Raw genomic sequence first — 20,601 nt, 5'->3', positions numbered from 1 at the left:
CCAAGGAGGACACACTACTAACTACATAGATATGTTAGCTTAGTTAGTGGTATCATGTAGGGAAGGTGAGGCAAAAGTTATAAATCATTTTTTTGTTATTTTTGATTAAACAATTAATCTTAATAAGCATTATATAACTAGTGAAACATAATCAGTGATTATGAAAAAAGTAGAATAGATATCAACAAGAAGTTTCTTTTATAAAATAGTTGAGACTTGTGTCAACATTTGAAAGTTTAAATGGTGTCTGTAGCTGAAAGAATGGCGAAGCTGAAAAATCTGAAAGTTTAAGAGGATTTGAAAACGATCTCCATTGGAAAACCATGTGAAGAAATATTCATGATTATTGATTCATATAAATTACTGATTTATAGAAACTCAAGCTCAAGAGGTAGAAAGCTGAAAAGTCATAGCCCCCCCTCTCCTGAATGAGCTGAACATTTTAATATTTGAACAGTTTTAATAGCTGAAAGTGTGAAGGAGTTGAAAGCTGCAACGGAAGAAATAGAGGAAGATGATGGCGGAATAAAGAATAGAAGAACAATACTTGGAATGCTTAATGCATTCCAACAATTAGCACTTTGGGCTTGACCACAACACTCTGAAACTGGATATTGAACTTCCTAACAAACGGAGCTCAGTTAGTTCTGATAGCCCAACAGGGCTTTCGGACGGGACCCGATGATGCTGCAGTCCGATGGTGCTCCTGTCCGAAGGTTATCCCGTCCGATGGTGCTGCTGTCTGGCTCCATAGGCTCCATAGGAGTCTTGGGTCTCTCACAAACGTCTCTCACAATGTCTGTGATGTCACTCATGATGTCACAGTTGGGGACATCACATTAGCTGTGACATCATTTGATGTCACTGGACAGGTTGCCTGGGTTACTTTATGATGCTACTAGGTCTGTGACATCACAAAGAGTCATCATTGGAACGTAGAAATAGCCCTTCGTGGTCAAATCAAGTTATTTTGACTGTTTTACTCATTTTTTTGAACAGATAAAATCTGAAATGAATTTGAAAGAATTGATGAAGAAAAAATAAGTTAAATCTCCAGTCCCAGGTTCTCAGATGTCTGTGAGCTTGACGGTCATCCGCTGGATTACTGAGGCTACAGTCAAAGCCTCTTCTGCATTCTCCCCATCAGGTTGTGCATCCTGAAGAGAATTACAAAATGTAGACTAAACTAAATCTCTCCAGTTATTTTATATGCAAACAGTTATACAGTTATATAATGCTTATTGTTGGAATGCATTAAGCATTCCAAGTATTGTTCTTCGAATCTTTATTTCTTCAGCTTCTTCTTCTTCTTCTATTTCTTCCGCGGCACCTTTCAACTCCTTCACACTTTCAGCTATTAAAACCGTTCAAATATTAAAATATTCAACTCCTTTCCTGCTTTCCTGCTATGACTTTTCAGCTTTCTATCTCTTATGCTTGAATTTATATAAATCTATAATCATGAATATTTCTTCACGTGGTTTTCCAATGGAGATCGTTTTCAAATCCTCTTAAACTATAACAGCTATCTAAAAAATAAGAAGTTTGTGAGAAGTTTGTGAGAGACCCAAGCACCCAAGATACCGAACGCAACAAGGTGGATTTCATGTCTGTCCGGTAATAAATACGGCTCCTGTGGCAGTTTACAAAACGTGTACCTTCTGGTTTTCTTGAGAAATATGTCAGCAGATTTGTATTGGAGCCTATGGAGCCAGACGGCAGCACCATCGGACGGGATCACCTTCGGACAGGAGCACCATCGGACGGCAGCACCATCGGACAGGATCCGATGGTGCTGCCGTCCGAAGGTTCTTCACTGGTACTAGTTTTCTAAAGCTATTCTTTAGAACACAACATAAACAGAATCACACACTCACCTCTTTTTGGATTAAGAGGTAGTTCTGAAAAGAATCATAGATGCGCAACTAATTTTGCATGTGCTACAAAGGACAACGTAAAAGCATTAGACATTGAGGGTGGAGGATGAAGGGAGTGTCACGGCGAGAGGAAAGAAGCCGCTTTGAATTCTCGTGGTTCGCCAGCAGATAGTTCTGTATCTCTTTCCAGAAGGCAGCAGGGTGACCGGGTTGTGGCTGGTTTCGCCTTTTAATAAACCTCCAGCTCTTTGCAGGCTCCAATATCACTGACACTCAGTAAAAGGGCACCAATGACATTCTGGGCATTTTAATCACCCGTTGCGGAGTCCAGTTAGTAACGTGCAGACAGCACACTTTCTATTGCTCCTCTGTTCAAATTGTAAAGAACTTAAATTCCCTTCAACAATACAGCGGTTTAGTTTTCTTCACCAGGATGGAGACGTGTGAGGACCATGTCAGGTGGATCACCAGGAACTTGAAGCTGTCCATTTGCTCCATCGATGCAGACGGGTTGGAATTTTGCCTACTTTTGTTCAAAACCAATACTCTTCCTTGTCCTTGCTATCTTGAGTAGTCCTGGATGAACGTGTGAACAAGAGGGGGCTGAGCACCCTGAGGGGCTCCGGTGTGAGATGGTCTGGAAAGCCAGACAATCAGTGGGTAGTTCTAAAGTACTAAATTCTAAGAACAATGTTGCAAATAAAAAAAGGACAATTTGCCAAAATATTTGAACAGCTTATGACACTAAAATTCACATTTTCATAATGTTGAGCTTGGGTTGGTAACGTGGAGAAACCCGTCGCCCCTTAACGCATCACTGGCAGCTGGCTCGTCAGGACACTGCCCCAAAAATGAGCATTATGAGTATTTCAATATCATAATAAAGTTAACAGCGAGAGTGGCTATTGTTAGTACTCACCTGGTTATCGCAGCAGCTGATTGAAGACTCCGGTGACGCGCAATGCGTGCACGCGGATAGAGAGGCACGTCATTTCATTCGGAGTAACTAAAGTTAGATTTTTTCTTGTCTCAGCATTTAATAAATTGATTATCGTTTGAATTAAACGACAATTTAAGTAAATTCAATATAATATTCGTATAATATAAAATATTTGTCAAAACGTCATAGTTTTATGTTTATAAACATAAAACGTTATGTTGCCAACCTTCCAATGTGTTGAAAACAAACCGATTCGCGTAACTAGAGCAGAGTGTAGTTTAATGGTTTTGATGGACTCTTTTCAATATACATTTTCCAATGAGACTAATTGCTGGTCCGTCCAAGCGGGCACTTCATTCTCGGACAAAACTTCAACAAGCCGAGGACAGGTGAGGTTTGTATTGAACCTTGCTAGCTAGATAGCTAATGCTAACCTATGTTACACGATAGCAGAAGCGCACGAAATGGCCATTAACCATTTTTTGCAACCGTTATTAGGTTGATTATGAGAAAAAACAAAACATGTATAAGTTAACTAATGCAGAAATAGAAATGATTTATTACGAATCTTGTTATGGTTATTGTTATTAGAATTAATATTGTCAGTACTAGTAGCTGGCTAGCTCTAAGCATGCTGCACTGAAGTTGTATCACGGAGGTGCTAACGTCAGAGGCTGCGGTCAGTGAGTCTCCATCTGCACCTTTCACGCACTCGGAGCGTCAGTGACACTGAGTCAGTGCGAGCGGACTGCATCCGGAGATCAGTCCGTGCATGAACCTACATTGCAAGTTAAGTCTTCGTTTCGGCTTCACTCACGCTCCGGTTTGGTGCTTTTTCTTTTCCTCTGATCTGGGGTCTGTTTGAGAAGCCAGCAGCATCATGCAGCACATGTCGTCTCCCGTCAGGTTCCGCAGCAACAAGAAAGGTAACGTTCGTTTTGTCTGTAACACTTCTAGGGTCAATGACGGTTTTATTTTGGGTAACCGATAGTTTCTGCAATATTAGTATTAACTAATAAAAAATCAGGTTTTTTTGTTGTATTTATGTATGACTCTTTCGTTTGCCCTTTATTGAAATATAAGTATAATATAATATAAGTATAGTGCATTATAGGAATTTGCACCAGGAGTGTGTTATGTTCCGTTATTTTAAAGTTTGTGGATTTTGTTGAAAGAAGGAGGGTTTTGTAAAGCTACTTACTTATCTCACGAGGACCCACACTTTTCTACTTATTGCCCAGCGTATGAAAGTCTCTGTGATTTGTATTTTCTTTTTTTCCACAAATATTAAAGGATTTCCTTTTTATACTTTCTATCCTCTGCTCAAAAACGATGCAACTTTTTCAGTAAAGGAGGTAGGACACTTATAGAATAGCCTTATGTGATTGTGTTTATAGCTTGTGTGTGTGTGTGTGTGTGTGTGTGTGTGTGTGTGTGTGTGTGTTTTAAGAGTTAAATCTCCAACCCCCACCCTGGCACAGCATTAGAAGCTGGGTTAAGCCTGCTGCAAATCTTCATGGGTAATGAGAGGTGACAGGTAGAGGGACGGCACACCAACCCGGCAGCACTGTGCTCTTCTGCTGGTGTCTCAACAGGACACCGTCTGCCCTGAAATGGGGGTTTTTCTAAAGCAGGCGTGGAGTCTCTGCTCTGCTAAATGTTCATGATTGTGAGTAGAATCGCTTTGTGGGGATTAACAGCTGTGAGGTATCCACAGCTGGTGTGGGCTTCATTGGTCGGTCTTGTGGCCCCGATGAATATTTGGATCCTCCACGCCGAAAGGTAGTCTTTGGGGTTGTTTTAAGAAAAAAAAAAAAGTGTTACTTCAGTCTAGTTGCTTAATCCAGCTTGACAATAGTGTTAACAAGCCTCCCACTCCAGGAGGTGTGTTGTCGGTCTCCCCACCCTGCCTGGACAGATGGATGAAGGCCTCTGTAATAGTATAATGAGATCACAAGCCAGGACTAATCAGGGAACAAAGGCTAGCCGCTACAACAAAAGAAGACCACCCGCAGCCAGTTAGTGTGTTTTGTGATATCAAGCTGCTGTACGTACACACACATAGATTATTGCATATCCTTTTAGGGGAAAAGGATTTCTAATCCAAAGAAAACAGTCAGAATTTGTTTTTTAATTAAATACAGATTTTAAGGTGATATATATTGTTCTCTCTAGCTTTCTGTCTTTTTCATTGGACACGAAAGTGATCTACTTGTTTACTGTGCCATCGTCTTTCAAGAGAGATTAACAAATAGGACAAAATAAATCCCTCCCCTTTTGTAGTTTTAAATAAATGTGTTTGCTGTCACAGTTGTCCAGTCTGTCCATTGAGGACCGGGATGAAACTCCATTCCCTTTTGCCATGAGGGATCTGCCTCCCATCTCGCAGTCTGGCAATCAGCAGCAGACACCTTACCAGCAGGCACCAGTGCAAGCAGAGGGAACTGGGACATCGACACAGAGACTGGCCGGCCTACCGGGGACGCCCATGCTGCCTCGCGCCATCCTGTGCAACCCTGCGGGCTCTCCAACAGTCCCCCATAGACCAGGCCGCATTGGAGAGAACCCGGACCTTCAGCTTTCGGCGCTGAGGAGGCCGCTCTTCTCTCAGGTGTCGGTAGATTGTCCTCTCAGCCCGGCGTCACGTCCCCACAGCCCCTGGGGACGCTTTGACCCGTACGACTCTCCCGAGGTGTGTTTCTGTGGGTCAGAAGAAGTCCGTAGGTTACATCATTTCTGTTTTAAGTATTGGTGCCCATTGTTTAAAGATGAATGGGTTGTTTTGGTCTGAGTCGGCGAGGAATGCTTTAGTCAATTAGTCATTTTTTATGGTGGTTTTGCGTGATTCTTTAGGGAGAAACTAATTTGTAAAGTCAGTCAATAAATCAGCCAATAAATCAGCCAATCAACTGCTCAACAAAATCATGTACGTTAGTAAACTAATTATTTCTTTGGTCAAGGGCTGCCCTAGTTTTACACATTTCCTCATTTTGTACACCATTCTAAACAATGTTCTAACAGCTACATTTCTATGTCTTAATACATTTTCAAACCATTGGAAAATCCTTTGCAGCTGCTTGAAGTACACAATTAAGATGTCCTAATATTGCACGCTTTGTACTGCAGCTCTTAGACTTGTGAGACAGAGGCTGCAGATCGGGTCATAGTTTTCAGGTCAGGCACCAGCAGTGATGGTTGTTACTATGACTACCCACAATCCTTACTTACATGATATGTTTGTGTTTTTTTTATTCTGCAGGACCAGGACAAAGAGTATGTGGGTGTTGCCACATTACCCAACCAGGTTCATAGAAAGACCGTGAAGAAAGGTTTCACATTTACCCTTCTGGTGGCAGGTGAGTCCTGCCACACGTCTGCTAAAGGGGATCCTGCACCAGGCTGCCACGTCAGAATGTAACATCTCAACAGAGATTGTAACGCACACTTTTTAAAAAGACACTGCAGATCACAGCGCAATACATTAGTGTTGATTACTGATTTCCACATGTTTCAACCATGAGTTAAAGAGATCCAATGAGTTTCGATTTATTTGTGAAGAAGCTTTTTCTCTTTTCGTGATATTTTTTTGGGACTGTTTACCAGGCAATGCGCTGTTAAATGTTCCCGTTTTTCCTCCCTGTAGGGGAGTCTGGCCTCGGTAAATCCACACTAATCAACAGCTTGTTCCTGACGGATCTCTACAAAGACAGGAAGGTTCCCAATGCACAAGGTGAGATCAGTTCAGTTGTTTATTTAGTTATTTGTGGATCATTTTATGTTTTGGGAAAATAAGTGTAACCAGACCATACAATCAAATTAGGACAAAGACTTTGTCCTTTTTTTGTTATGAAAATGTTAAAGCTTCCACTCCTCTCTGGCCCGGAGGTGTGCGTGTGTTCTCGTGCCGGTTTGCACGGGGCTTGTGTGGATTGAGTTACTTTCGCACCTGCATGTGTCCGCAGAACGGATTGATCAAACGATCAACATCGTCAAACACACCATCAGCATCGAAGAGAAAGGAGTCAAAGTGAGGCTCACCATCATAGACACACCGGGGTTCGGAGACGCTGTCAACAACGCAGAAAGGTGAGGTCATCGGCGTGCGCTCCTCCCTCACACTCCACCCGGCCCGATGCTGACGGGACACTGTTTCATTGCTCTGTTGGAGATGGTTAAAGAGTTGATAGTGAAGCAGTCTGCGACTCGCTGCTTCGCAAGAACTCGCTGGATACGCTTCCATCTTCTCCTCAAGCTGTAAACTGTCAGCTGTTCGCCAGGCTTGTTCGTTTTGATCACAGATATTTTACGTCCGCATCAGCTGGAAGCCGATAGAAGACTACATCGACCAGCAGTTTGAGCAGTACTTCAGAGATGAGAGCGGCTTGAACCGACGGAACATCCAGGACAACAGAGTCCACTGCTGCCTCTACTTCATCTCTCCGTTCGGCCACGGGTGCGCTGACGACACGTTTTTTACTCACGTCTTTTTGCAAATCCCCCGCTGGTGTAAAATCACATAACACTTTGTTTGTGACATCAGTCTCCGGCCTCTGGATGTTGCGTGTATGAAGGCGTTGCATAACAAAGTCAACATCGTTCCTGTTGTGGCCAAAGCGGACAGCCTGACACAAGCGGAGGTCGACAGAAAGAAAGTGAAGGTATGACATCATTAAACCCTCACATGATTGAGGAGAAGTTTCATCTCTATTTCTCTCTAGTTCTTCCCTGTTGTGATGGGTTCAATGTGTCCATGTACTCTAGATCAGGGAGGAGATTGAGCAGTTCGGCATCCACATCTATCAGTTTCCGGAGTGTGACTCAGACGAGGATGAAGACCTACAGAAACAGGACCAGATACTCAAGGTTCTTCACTTGACGCTTACTGTAAATCGTTAGAAAGTGCCATCTCGTCCATGTAAAGACTGGCCGCGTCCTGTTACTGATTCTCTCCGCAGGACAGCATCCCATTTGCAGTAATTGGGAGTAATGTTCAGGTTGAGAGTGAAGGTCGCAAGTTCAGAGGTCGTGTCTATCCCTGGGGTCTAGTCGAAGGTAATAAATCATATCCAGATTTATTTATAATTTCTTGGTTTTACAGTGTCGTTGAACATTCCATTACTTGGATGGTATTTGGGGTGTTTTTTGTTTTTTAAATTATTATTCCCGAGACTTTTGTTCTATGTGGTTTCCCGCTGTCGTTGCATGGTCAGTAGAGAACCCGGCTCACTCTGACTTCCTGCTGCTGAGGAACATGCTGGTGAGGACGCACATGCAGGATCTGAAGGATGTGACGGGGGAGACTCACTATGAGAACTACAGAGCCCAGTGCATTCAGAACATGACGCTCATGGTGGTGCAGGAGAAGAAACGCAGGTGCGTGGCGTCGAAATCCAGAGGAACACTGCTTGATTGAAGTTCTTTCAGTCATTAAAACTCTGTCTCTGAAGTTGCTTATTTAATAGCTTAACGTAAGTGTCACAGTCTACACATGTACACACGTACCTTTTTACATTGTTGCTTTTAGATGGGGATTTTTCCCGTGATTTTTTTAAAACATAATGTAGGCTATAAAAACATCCATGTGCAAATTTTCTGTGAAGCTTGAGTAAGATGCTCATGCAGCTTTTGTTCTTCTGCGTGTATGTGGGCGTGAACATGGGTCTTAAGTTTGCGGGAGAACCATCGAGAGCAGAGCGAGACAGACTTTCCTCTGCCGCTGGCTGCCCCCAACTCTCGGACGGAGAGAACCATATTGGACAAAGACAAAGAGGTACGTTTGTCGTGTATTCACTCGGGGCCGGTGGTGGTCACCGCTTACCTCATGTATTCCCCTCTGCAGCTGAGGAGGATGCAGGAGGTGCTGGAGAGGGTCCAGGAGCACATGCAGCAGAGCCAGAGGGGGGGATTCTGATTGGGATTCTCGAGAGAAAGGAGAGGGTCTACAATCCGAGATGGAACTTGTATGAAAACAGAAGAAACGTTGTGGACTGAGTCTTCCAGCAGATCACACGGACTCACAGGTCGATCGATTGTGACAATCATCCAACATCTCCATCCGGAGAAATGATTACCTTTTATTTTATTAAATCACTAAATGTGTTCCAGGACTGCAACTTGAGTAATAACCTTGTTAAGGATGTTAAAGTCATCTTAAGGTTTTTTTTCTTTAGCGACGTGACTGAGTCAACTGTATATTTTTTTTTTTTTACATTTCTTTTTGTAAATACAATAAATAAAAAATAATTAAAAACTTGTCTTTTTTATTTAACTCTTTGGTTATATTTTCACTCAAGACCAATAAATACAGGAGCAAGATGTGTTGTAAATGTAATAAGATTTATTATTTCATCAGCATAATTCTTCATTAATATGTTTTATCTATTATCATCATCTTAAACAGTGGACAGTTAGATCTAAAAGGCAGCCCAAAGTGTACAGGCGATATATAACTTAAAACTTTCTCCATAGGGAAAACATGTTTTTTATATTCATATATAATATCAATGTAGCATGAGGTCCAAGATCCTGCCCACGTTATACAGTATTGTACATGGTCCCAAAAAGAAACAAAAACGTTTAAACAAAAGGAAACTAAAAGGGAATTCTACATGCATAACAAAACCAAAAGGAAACAAGCATTTTAAGATGCATACACTCGTATGCCAAAACGTGCATACCATCACAAATTCACAAATCTCGCATACATTAATACAAATATTACAAAAAAAGTCATATTAGACATGTTAAGAAAAGAGCAATAACTTTTTTAGTTTTTTTACTTTTTCCAATCCACATCTCAGTCCAACTCGCCAAATGGGAAACTTAAAAACATACAAAAATAAACTGACAGTAAACCTCTTGTCTCTTCCATTCGCTCAATGTGTTCGTGCTTTGCCGGAGTTGTCACAGTGTTCAGGATAACTGAGTATAGGCACACACGTCGCATTCAAACAGGCTCATACCATAAATCGCCTCTGTGTAAAAATATATCTCGCTTGCTACACACACACACACACACTCCATCATGCACGGGGCAAACTGTATAACTTACAAACAGAGCCATGCTACAGGTACAGTAGGATTAACTATAGTACAGAATATAAAACAAAGTGAGTACAGTCACATACAGACACAACACACAGAAACTGCAGAAGAGGAGCGGCGCAGATCCACGCAAACACGTACAGAGACACGTGTGTAGGCTGGCAAGAAGGCTGCGAGTCCATGAACCTCTTGAGCGTGTGGACATGGACACACAAAGACAGACATTTCACAACACATTTTTCCTTTTTTGAAATAAAAACATTTTGAAAAGGTTTTTCTTCAGGAGGATTTGGCGTGATGTTTCATATCATTTGTCGGAGGAAAAAAAAAAAATCATGTCACTGCCAAATTAGTTGCCACGAAACTGATTATGGCCTAGCATTAAAAAAAATATACATTGCTTCAGCCCAATTGTTTAGTGAGACAATTGTACCAAATAAAAATCTTAACTCGGGGTCCATTAACTGGCTTCTGGAGTTTCATCCACATCTCACAATCTGCAGTTTGTGTATTATAATGGGGGGGAAAAAGATTTTCTTTTCAAGGGAAGTTTGTGTTGTGCCGTGTGTGTGTGTGTGTGTGTGTGTGTGTGTGTGTGGAACATCAGCATGAGGTCTGAGTTGAGGCAGCAGAGGGAGCTGTTGCATTAGAGTGAAGACGGTGACCCCCCCCCCCCCCCCCATTTTTGAGAACAGATGTACAAGTTTCTTTCAGTATTTCACTTTAAATTTACCAGACCAATTTGAGGTATTTAGGATAATGTTGATTCTTGATAAGCATCAGGTCAAAACTGTCCGTTAACAATTCATGTTTTAACTGACTGCATGAATTACATTTTCATCCTAATTCAACTCTAAATTGTGTCTCTTGAATAACAAACAGGCAAAGGTCACGTTGTCTCCAGATTTGTCCAAAAGGCTTGTAAAAAACAGATGAGTGTGTATGTAAAGCAAACCAAGACACTTTACAAATTCTCCCCTCATCGCTGGACTTGATCGGTATTTAATAACACAGACGTATTGGATTCAAAATAATTGTGGGATTAGACATGTCTTTTTTTAACTTTTCCTGGTTTTATACAGTGCTTATGGCTTTATTTCTGCGCTGTTTGTTCTTTTTCTTAATTTGCCAGGTGCCACGCGGAGTGACGAGGAACCTTAATTTGGAGGTAAAATGCTAAATAGCTTCCCGGTCACATCGTGGCGCCAGATTGGAAAACAAAGGGAGGAAGAAAACTGGATGCGATTTAAATGAATAAACAGTGAGCTGCATCGGAATCTGACAACGGTGAAATGTGCTCTACCTCCCACTCGCCTGTAATTAGTTTGGATCGGTGAGAACACCGAGCTCCCGCCTGCTGCTCTCAAACACATCAGCGACATTATGTCGCCAGAATCATGATTCAGAGTCCAAAAACGGGCACATACACACAATCACCATGGCAACAGTCCAACGACAAAATACTCTCTCTAGCTCGCTCTCTCATTTTTCCCTCAATGAGTGCATGAAAAGTTATGGGAAATCTCTGATGCCTGAGTGTGAGCTTATTACGTTAGTGCTTCTTGTTGTATAGGAGGGAGAGGAGGAAGGAGGGAGAGGAGGAAGGAAGGAAGATAAAACAGAGTTCCAGTCTTTGCAGCGCGGACAAATGTCTTATTTTCACAAACAATGGCCTGACCCACTGACTGCTTCAACGTTATTGTTCACAAACTAACAGAGCCGTGACCAAAACATCTCTGGAGATTTTCGTCACAATCTTTTCTTGGTCAATCCTGCAATTGATTATTGATAGGAGTGTAAAAATGCAATCCAGAAGTTCTGAATCTTTCTCCCCTTCAATCCACATCCATCAGTCCCACTGCGATTCCCCCGTTACCTTCACGCCAGTTTGAGCGTGCTGACGGGGAAGGTCGGGACCGTAACCATGGTGACAGGGTTGAGGACGGCGGCCTGTCCCACCAGCTGAGGGTGGGGGGCCAGCACGGCCGTGGGCTTCCCTAGCGACGGGCTCCCCTGGCCGACCAGCGCCGCGCTGTTCATCTGGGCTCCGTTAGTGTTAGCTTGAGGGTTGGCCTGTACGTGCGGCAGGGTGTGATGGGTGAAGGTGTGCGTGATGTGGCCCACCACGGTGGGCTGGGAGACGGACACGCCCTGGGGGTAGAGAGTCGGGAGGTGGGACGGCAGGGGACCCGCCAGGTGAGCCACCGGGTGGACGGTGATGTGTCCGATGGGCTGCGCGGTGATCTGCTGGTGAGCAGCCGCCGAGGGCGCCGCCGCCACGGTCTGGTGGATGGAGGAGATGGGGCCGGGCGACGGCGCGATGTGTGTTAGGTGCTTTTGATTTGCCGGCAGGCAGGGATTGACGGCCTGGATGACCGATGGGTGGGAGACGGCGGCGTGGGCGATGACGGTGGACTGGAGCTGCATTGCGGCGGGCTGAATGGAATGGCCGGCCTGCGGCGGGGGCGGGCCTGGCGGCGGAGCGGGTGCGATGGCGTGTGGCGCCGCAGAGGGGGAGGCTGTGTGCAGGACTCCAGAAAGAGGCAGCGCGGCGTGCTGGATCGACGGCTGACGGTTGAGGAGCGGCTGGGCTTGTAAAATGGGAGGTGGCGGTTTGGGCAGCGACGAGAGAGCCGGGGGAGCGAGGACGTCCTCGTCGATGTCCTGCTCAAAGTTGTCTTCTCCTTCTGCAGACCAGAAAGGAAAACAAGTTAGTCCTCACGGAACGATCCCAGACACAGTGGCATGAGAGAGGCGTCCATGAAAATCCACTCAGACGGAGTCTAAAAGGTCAATCTTACTACGAATGACTCTCCTGTGTTGGCCTTTCTACGGGTGAACCGTAATCTGACACTTCTGGAAGGTTTGTCGGAGTTAAAAGACACAGGATGAAATACTGTTCGGCGTGAAAGAAACCCTGATACACGAGACCTGGTGCTGCATCTCATCCCTGTACCTGAGGCGGTGGACGTGGAGGCCTGGTCGTCCTCCGGCTGGATCGTCTGACGGAGGACCCGGTCGATCTCCGTCACGTCCATGCATTGGCTGAGCTCGCTCTTCAACTCGGCCAGCCGCTGCTGCGTAGCGATCTTCTCTCTGGCCAAACGCTCCATCTCGTGCTCGTACTCCTTCTCCTTACGCTTCAAAGTCTACCGGAGGAGATACGGACAGCAGAGGAGATCGAGATCTCTAACACATCTGAAGCTAAATGGGGGAATCGGTTTTATAGAAGAATGCAGTATAGTAAAGAGACTGGGACTGCACGTGGTTGGGACATAAGCCGAATCAGCTCTTAAAATAAAGGCTGCTTTCAAATGAGGCTTTCATTTGCAGAAAGTAAAAGGGTCAGAATACAGGAGCACCTTTCACAAAAGATTCTATTGCCAAGCAAGTTCTGCATAGCACAGATTTTAATACGGATTTTCCTCAGAAATGCAATCATGCAATTGTCGTTCCTAGTTTTCTCTTTAACATCACATTTGTCCCCCATTGTCCCCCTTTTCATTTGTCTTTATTTCTTCCCTTCGATGTTGAAATCGTCCGCAGACATTTTTAATAAAAGCCTTTCAGGGAAGTAGAGAGATTATGCCACCCGAAATGCTGGACATGTGTTAATATGAAACAGAAAAGAGGAATTTGAGTATTAGTGGGTTTTGCACTTAACCTGGAGGATTAAAGCAGATTAAAAAAAGGGAGATAAAATCTCCTTAACAATGCAAATGAATCATGTGTTCCATCTCAAGCCAATATTACTACTAGAATGTACCTTATGCTACGAAGTTAAAAGTAGTGTTGAATATTAAACACAAAAAAATGTCACTGCAACCGAAAAAGGAAGTAAGACAAAAAAAAAATTCTGTGCAGTCTCGGCGCCTCCCACATTGCCCAATCCAGTTTGCACAATCCTGAAAGAAAATGTTCCCCGTGCTCGCTCAGATTCACACACCAGGACGAAGCCACGCACGCAAAATCAAGCATGTTCACACTGCTTATGTTGAGGTAATCCAAAGAATCTCCTCCCATTTCCTGGATATCATGCTTGTTGTTTTGAGGCCGAGGGGTCAGAGCAGGAGCAATCGTCACGTTGTGTTTCACGTTGTGTTTCACGGCGACCAATCCATCAAGTTTAACATTGTCCCACAAATGAGAGACTGAAGCCTGAACATTACGGTCACAATAAGATTGAATGGCAGGAAGACAAGACACAAAACGACAGAAAACTAAACAGAAAGATTTAAAAAGAGCTCTGCTAGTCCCAGCATGCGGCCTCTGTGACCCAGTTTCTGTGCAGGTCAGCTGCTGCATGAGCAGCAAATAGTATGGCAGGCTAAGGACATCAACAGATTACTAGGCAGGCAAGAGGGAGAGAGGGGAGGTACGGGAGGAAAATGTCATCGCATTACAGGAAATAAATGTCCAGCTGAGCTGTTAAATTGTCCGACATAAATTGGGGGGGGGGGAACTGTCCTACTGGTGATACGAAAAGTGAGAAAAATTGCGATACATAAGATTGGGGACATTAAATAAGCCCATGAGGAACACGTTGCCACTAGGGGACACTTCAGCGACCACAGCCACTTACTCTCTGCTCACGTCCAAATCCACAGCGAGACCTGGTGACCTCTGAGGTCATGAGTGACGAGGAGGTGGAGATTAAGGATAGATTACATTTACAGCTGCTTTGTGTGATTTCATGTCTGCAGCGTATTCCTCTACAAGAGTTCAAGACAAAAAGATATTTCTTGACCTAAGCTGGCCACAGAGGAACTACGGCCGCTTGTTAATGTGCGCATGTGCATCACTTCAAGGTCTTATGACCCAGACACCATTAGGCCTGCAGCAAATCACCAAGGAAACAGCTGTCCCCCATAGCAGTTTCCTAGGCAACCTCATCCGGGAGGATTTGGCTGCTTGAGCAGCAGTTTGTAAAAAAAAAAAAAAAACATAAGGAGCCATCTAATTGGATGAAACGTGGAGGTAATTAAATAAAAGTCGGGATGTGACTGGTTGGTTGACAGCAGCCCCCCCCTCATCCTCCTCTACACTTCCATCTCACGACCCCCCCCTCTCCATCCATCGCTCCCTCGACACCATTCCCTCCTTTACCCATCCTCCCGTTTCATTGACACCTGCTTTATCTCGCCCCACATGTCCTCCCAAAGAGAGAAAAAAAAAGGGAAAATAACTCAATCATTATGATATTTTTCCAGGATTTGCATCTGTGGAGGCATGAGATCTTTATACGGTCGACACTAGAATAAAGCGGACAAACAGTCTGTAAATAAGAGTGAAAGGACATGCGGAAAGCTCACATCAGCATAACCATTGGCAAAAGATCCATAGACCGATTTCACATCACACACTGCTGTGCACACACAAACACGGGAGAACCTGCGACAGCGCCCCGGGCCACCTGCTGCCTGTTGCCATGGTTACCAAGTTACAACAGCGGTGAAACGGGTCGAGACAGACAGAGGTATGGAGAAGACGGGGGGTTTGCGACAAACGCGGTCGAAAAAAGACAAAAGACAAACGGTCATAGCTGTTACAGCTGCTGCAAATGTGCTGCGGCGCCAGTGCTATCGCCATGGAAACGCTGCCGCGCGCGGCCCCTCCGCAGTCTGGAGGTGCAGAGCGGAGCGGAGTGGGCGAGCGACGGTGACGTCAGCGGGCTCGCGCTAGCCATGTGCTCAGATCTCACATGGCTCAGGGAGGGGAAGGGAGGTTTACACGAGGAGAGAGAGAAGGTGGGGGCCGAGCCGCTCATCTACAGTAGAAGTGATCATGTTACAGCGAGGAGGAGAAACGCAGCCATAAGCAGCGTGTGATCGGTGCAGCGGTGTACGCGTGATTTGGTAAATGATTCTGTCTTATTTTTGTTGACTTTCAGTAGTCATATCGTGTTCATATCAACAAATTGTTATTATTTTACGTCAGTTTCAAGTCAAAATGAGAGATTCAGTACAAGTGCAAAGATTTTACATGGAAGAGTTGTCAGTTGTGATGAAGTCAAAGGATTACAGTTTTTTAATTGGCATTCACATAAAATAGAGAGGAGCCAGACCACCCTCAGGAATACAATCCCACATCACAACTTCAAAATGCAGAAAGTAGTTCCCCGACAACAGATTAAAAAAATTAAAAAAAACTACATTCTTGACAGTTGTTTTTGGGACAACCAGACCCCTTTCTTTAACATTCTTCATATACTGCCTGACTATAGAAGAGTTACACAGCAAGACTTCCACGGGATAAGAATCTCAAGTAACGGTTTATTAAATTAAACGCTCATTACATTGTGTTGACTCAACTCACTACTTTCTTATGTGTACGTGGCATTATTGGAAGGAAGCTGTTGTCATCAGTCACACGACACTAAACAACACAAATGGGCCAAATTGCCGATCAATTCAAACCAGAGAAAGATGAAAAACAGAAGCCGGAAGCACTCAGGACAATGTGCCACCAGTAAAGCTGAGAGAATTTACTTGAACTCTACCTGTATGTACCGCAAAGCGCTGCGGAGCACACTGAGGTTGGAGGTTTTCTTCTCATCGACGTTTGGAACGTTCTTCTTCAGCGTCTCAAAACACTCTTTGAGGTGCGCTCGCCTGAAGGGCCAAGGGTCAGAAACGAGAAAGCGTCACACTTTTGACATGGTTTTCATTAGCTTACTGTCTCTAGAAATGCTCACCATCAATTAGATGGTCAAGGAGTTTAAATGACTCAATTGTTCATGCTCGGGGCGGATTTAATGGCTTTGCCTGGGTTTGAGGAAATGTCATTGATGAAACTCTTCCCCGACAAACTTGCTAAACACACTAAACACAGAGCCTTGTGTGACTGTGGTGGTCAACATAAAACCAACATGGCGGCTTTCCTCCGTCCCGGTTGAGTGGTCACCAAACAACAACAGAGAGACGTTTAGACTAACCTGTTCTTCTCCAGTTTATTATGGACCTCTCTGGTGCCCGCCCTGGAAACACAAAACAAAACCATAAACACAACCTGAAACTCATATACACTCATACCAACTTTAACACACACACACACACACACACACACAAACTGACCCTCCGGGTCTCCTCTTCCCTTCCATCCCCCTCAGGTCATCACTCATCATCACCCCGTTGGGCCGCGGTTGGGCTGAAGGTGGAAGTTGGTGGGGGACCAGTGCATGTAGAGCGCCGGATCCATTCGTGCTGATGGAGGTCGAGTACTGAATCTGAACCTCGGGCTGCGACTGGCCGGGCTTTGCACTTATCAGCTGCGAACTAGTCTCTACCTTAATCTGCTGCGTGCACAACAGGTGAGGAGAGAGCGACGGATGCTGCTGCTGCTGCTGATGGTGCTGCTGATGGTGCTGGTGCTGCAGGGGGGAGGAAGCCTTCTTGACTAGCGGGGAGCCGTTGAGCGCCGTCGCCGCTGCAATCTGCGTTGCAGGCGGACGGGGCGGCACCGAGGGCGTAGCGTTGACGACCGGGACCATCGGGATGACGGCGATGGGGACTTGAGGGGGCGGGAGAGGGGGGGGAGGAGGGTGGTGCGGCTGTTGGTGGTGAGCGCCATGGCCCCAAGTGATGTGGTTGGCCCTGATTGGCTGAGACAACGTCGTCACAAGTTCCACCCGCCGCGAGTCTGCGTCCCTCTGGATGAGCTCCTTCTCTTTGCGCTGCTCCTCTTCTGCGTGAGGCGGGACAAGACGTACAAATGAGAAGAGAAGAAAAGAGGAATCAGGATCGTTTGGAGGAGGAGACAAACCTGCCCTGAGATCAGATTTAGGATGAACTTATGGTTGATCATTTAATAATGGGTCGTCGGACCAACAGCAAAGGACTGTTGTCTGTTGGCACCATGACAACGTACAAAAAGAAAACAAAAAAAAGGACACAAAAAAAAAACAGATCTAAAAAAGGCAGACCGTCGGAGAGGGATGTTCCCTTGGTGTGCCCGCGTTGAGCACGAGCACGTTAGCACGCTGTGAGTGTTATCAGTTAGTAGCTGTGCACCCCGCAGCAGGCAGACCCAAAGCAGTGTGGAAAGCCCTCCGTAGCCATGGAAACAGCAACATTAGAAAAGAGAAGATCCCAGGGATTCCTCAAATGTGCGCAACGCCAACACACACGGCTCAGCCATCACACACGGCTCAGCCATCTCCACCGTTGTGAAGAAAATAGAAACAGCACATGGCATCATGTCGGTCTATCTATTCAGTAGTACTTTCATTTCTTCTCAAACCGCATAAGCACTGACGAGGCAATGTTGCATCTAAATGATGGTGTACCTTTTTTAAAATCCTATATTGTGTTGTGGGATTTGTCGTCTATTAATAGTGCTCATGAATTACTCATGAGCTCACATTTCGTGTAACTCTTGTTGAGCAGTGGAAGGCAGGCGTACAAGAAAAAGTCCCACTTAGTTAAGTCTTAGACCTGGTTTAGAGTCAGACTGCTTTGCGTCTTTTTATTCATTTGCAGAAGCAATACAAAATAAACAATAAACAAACATGAGAAAAATGAAGAGGCAAAAAGCCAACAGGGGATTATTTGAAGCCTCCACCTATATAATATGTATATATTTTACAAAACAGAAAACAGATGGGTCTATGCATGAGAAAGAAAATAAAAATAATTACAGAACATGTGATAATATCTAGATCTGAAAAAGACACATTCTGTGGATTCTGATGAATGCATGCGGCTACATTAAAAGATCAACCAAAAGTTGACCAAAGTTAGTTGCTTTTATGACATCATCTCATTCGCACGTTGTGTGAGTTAGAGGGCTCGCGCACGGAGACGCGCTTGGTCGGGTCGGGGGTGAGCAGCGAGGTTGCCCTACTTACCTCCCCCCGCTCCTGTCAGAGAGCTGAATGGGAGGGGCGGGGACGAGGAGCGCTCGTTTGTGCAAGTAGGTGTGTGTATCTAGACGTGTGGGTAGGGGAGGGGGGAGGGGGGAGGGGGGGTGCACGTGGTCGTTGTGGGCGTATCCCAGCACGCGGTAGGGTAAGTATGCGCGAGGGGGGAGGACGGGGTTGATTTGTCTGACACGTCATCAGAGGGGAGAAGCACAGAAATGCAGCCCCCCCCCCCTCACACACACACACACACACACACGTCTCCCTCTACCAAGTCACGGATCATTATCTCGATTCATTTTCACATCGGTTAGAATAGAAATTAAGGAAGACAAATAAATAGTTAAAATGCCCGCACGCAGATAGACAAGAAAGGGAGGCGGTGAGCGCGTGAGTGGACCCGCCCCAGTGTGTACGCGTACGTGCGTGTGTGTCACAAGATAGCTGTGCAGTGTCAGGGTATTATGTAAAGAGCAGCCTCCGCTCGCCACCGCCCCGCCGGACGGGTAAAATGGGGCAAATCGATCCTAAGAGCTCGTTTGTTACAGATATGTGAGCCGGTGATAAAAGACGATCGCTGAATCTGAAGCATTTGGGTGAAATCGCCACAAAATATCCGAGCTTATAAATGTTTCTACATCGATAGACTGCACACAATGAAAGTTACTTCACGACAAAAGATACAGCAGATAAATGGACCATCGGTTCCTGACAGGAACTCCTCTCGCACACACATACACACGTATGGCGAGTCACTACAGTCTTAAAACTGTCACACACACACACACACACACACACCGAGACACCAAGAGCGCGCAAAGTAGTTCCGAAAACAAATAGGACCGTTTCCGCAATAAGGGGAGACGCATTTGTGCAACACTTAGCGCCTCGGGATTGGCCGATAGTTTGCAGATCGTTGTCTTTTCTTTTCTTTTTTCTTTTTTTAACCAAAATCCTGCTAGCGTGTCCGTTCATCATAGGCGGGTCGGTTGAAAAGACGCAAGCCCGGTCGCCGATAGCACACGGGAGACGGTTCATCTAAAGCGCAGTTTAAGGATGTAGCACGCGCTGTCACGTCCGACGCAACCGCCTGCAGTTGAACTCACCACGTGTGATCTGTTGTTGCTGCTGGGCTTGCCATTCCAAATATCTGGCCGCCTCCAAAAGTGTGTCGATGCTCATTGCGCGTGAAACCCTCGCGACAGGCGACCCGCTAGCTCGGGACGGAGAGGAGGAAAAAGACCGAGGGGGGTAGGTGGGGTGGTGTCCCGGTGGGAAGCGCCGTGTGCACGGTTCACACCCTCGGGGCCGAACTTCTCTTCCCGTGTGTTTCTGCCGAAACCAGACGCTCGGTTTTTAATCCGGTCAAACGGAAAGTAGATCCTCGCATACGTTTAAAAAAAAAAAAAAAAAAAAAAAAATAGGATTGCTACAAGATGGCGATGTGAGCACGGGAATACACACAACAAGGCGAGTCGTGTTCTTCTTAGGGCCCGCCCTCCCGAATTTCTGCCCCGCCCTGTTACTACGGCTTCTGGCAAAACCCGGCGACCGCACGGCCCCCTCCTACTCCGCCCTGTCGTTCAATCACAAACGTTTAGCTCTCCCAAATCACGTTAAACTTTACATTAAAATTATGAAAGCGTTTTTTTTTAAAACACCCCACATCAAAAAGCTCGCGTTGTGTTCTCGGGTATCTCCATGGTAATAAAAAAGGGAAGTCCGCTCGATGGCCCCGGGTTGCCGTGTTTTCCTTCTCGCCGTTGGCCCGCAGCGCATGAAGAACAATCAGGCAACTGCGAGCCAATCAGCGCTCAGAACAACAAGGCATGGTGCTCGTCCACATGGGCACCCGCCCGGCCGGAGCGCGGCTCATTTGCATG

The 20,601-nt window shown here is 45.4% G+C and overlaps 2 protein-coding genes across 5 annotated transcripts; one reads left to right on the top strand and one right to left on the bottom strand.

Moving 5' to 3' along the window:
* Positions 1 to 2,808: 2,808 nt before the first annotated feature.
* On the top strand, positions 2,809 to 9,067 carry LOC120821774 (septin-5). 3 transcript variants are annotated; one of them, XM_040180775.2, is made up of 13 exons: positions 2,809 to 3,206; positions 3,687 to 3,743; positions 5,129 to 5,509; positions 6,077 to 6,173; positions 6,461 to 6,547; positions 6,780 to 6,903; positions 7,136 to 7,270; positions 7,358 to 7,475; positions 7,579 to 7,680; positions 7,773 to 7,869; positions 8,028 to 8,190; positions 8,485 to 8,587; positions 8,657 to 9,067. In XM_040180775.2, exons 1-13 carry the CDS (start codon positions 3,033 to 3,035, stop codon positions 8,726 to 8,728), a joined length of 1,710 nt encoding a protein of 569 aa, XP_040036709.2. In that variant the 5' UTR covers positions 2,809 to 3,032; the 3' UTR covers positions 8,729 to 9,067. The 3 variants fall into 3 exon arrangements, with proteins under 3 accessions (XP_040036709.2, XP_040036710.2, XP_040036713.2); XM_040180776.2 differs by having other exon boundaries at positions 2,828 to 3,206; positions 8,031 to 8,190; XM_040180779.2 differs by lacking the exons at positions 2,809 to 3,206; positions 3,687 to 3,743 and adding an exon at positions 4,354 to 4,486.
* Positions 9,068 to 9,134: 67 nt separating this feature from the next.
* On the bottom strand, positions 9,135 to 20,204 carry mntb (MAX network transcriptional repressor b). 2 transcript variants are annotated; one of them, XM_040180766.2, is made up of 6 exons: positions 19,825 to 20,204; positions 16,935 to 17,544; positions 16,796 to 16,837; positions 16,361 to 16,472; positions 12,818 to 13,010; positions 9,135 to 12,548 (listed from the first exon to the last, which is right to left on the bottom strand). In XM_040180766.2, exons 1-6 carry the CDS (start codon positions 19,898 to 19,900, stop codon positions 11,740 to 11,742), a joined length of 1,842 nt encoding a protein of 613 aa, XP_040036700.1. In that variant the 5' UTR covers positions 19,901 to 20,204; the 3' UTR covers positions 9,135 to 11,739. The 2 variants fall into 2 exon arrangements, with proteins under 2 accessions (XP_040036700.1, XP_077961390.1); XM_078105264.1 differs by having other exon boundaries at positions 16,361 to 16,482; positions 16,797 to 16,837; positions 19,825 to 20,192.
* Between the last annotated feature and the right edge of the window lie 397 nt (positions 20,205 to 20,601).

This window comes from Gasterosteus aculeatus, chromosome 7 (assembly GCF_964276395.1).
Source record: "Gasterosteus aculeatus chromosome 7, fGasAcu3.hap1.1, whole genome shotgun sequence".
Lineage (NCBI taxonomy): Eukaryota > Metazoa > Chordata > Actinopteri > Perciformes > Gasterosteidae > Gasterosteus > Gasterosteus aculeatus.
The sequence above is the reverse complement of the archived record's forward strand: the minus strand, read 5'-3'. Positions and strand labels throughout refer to the sequence as shown.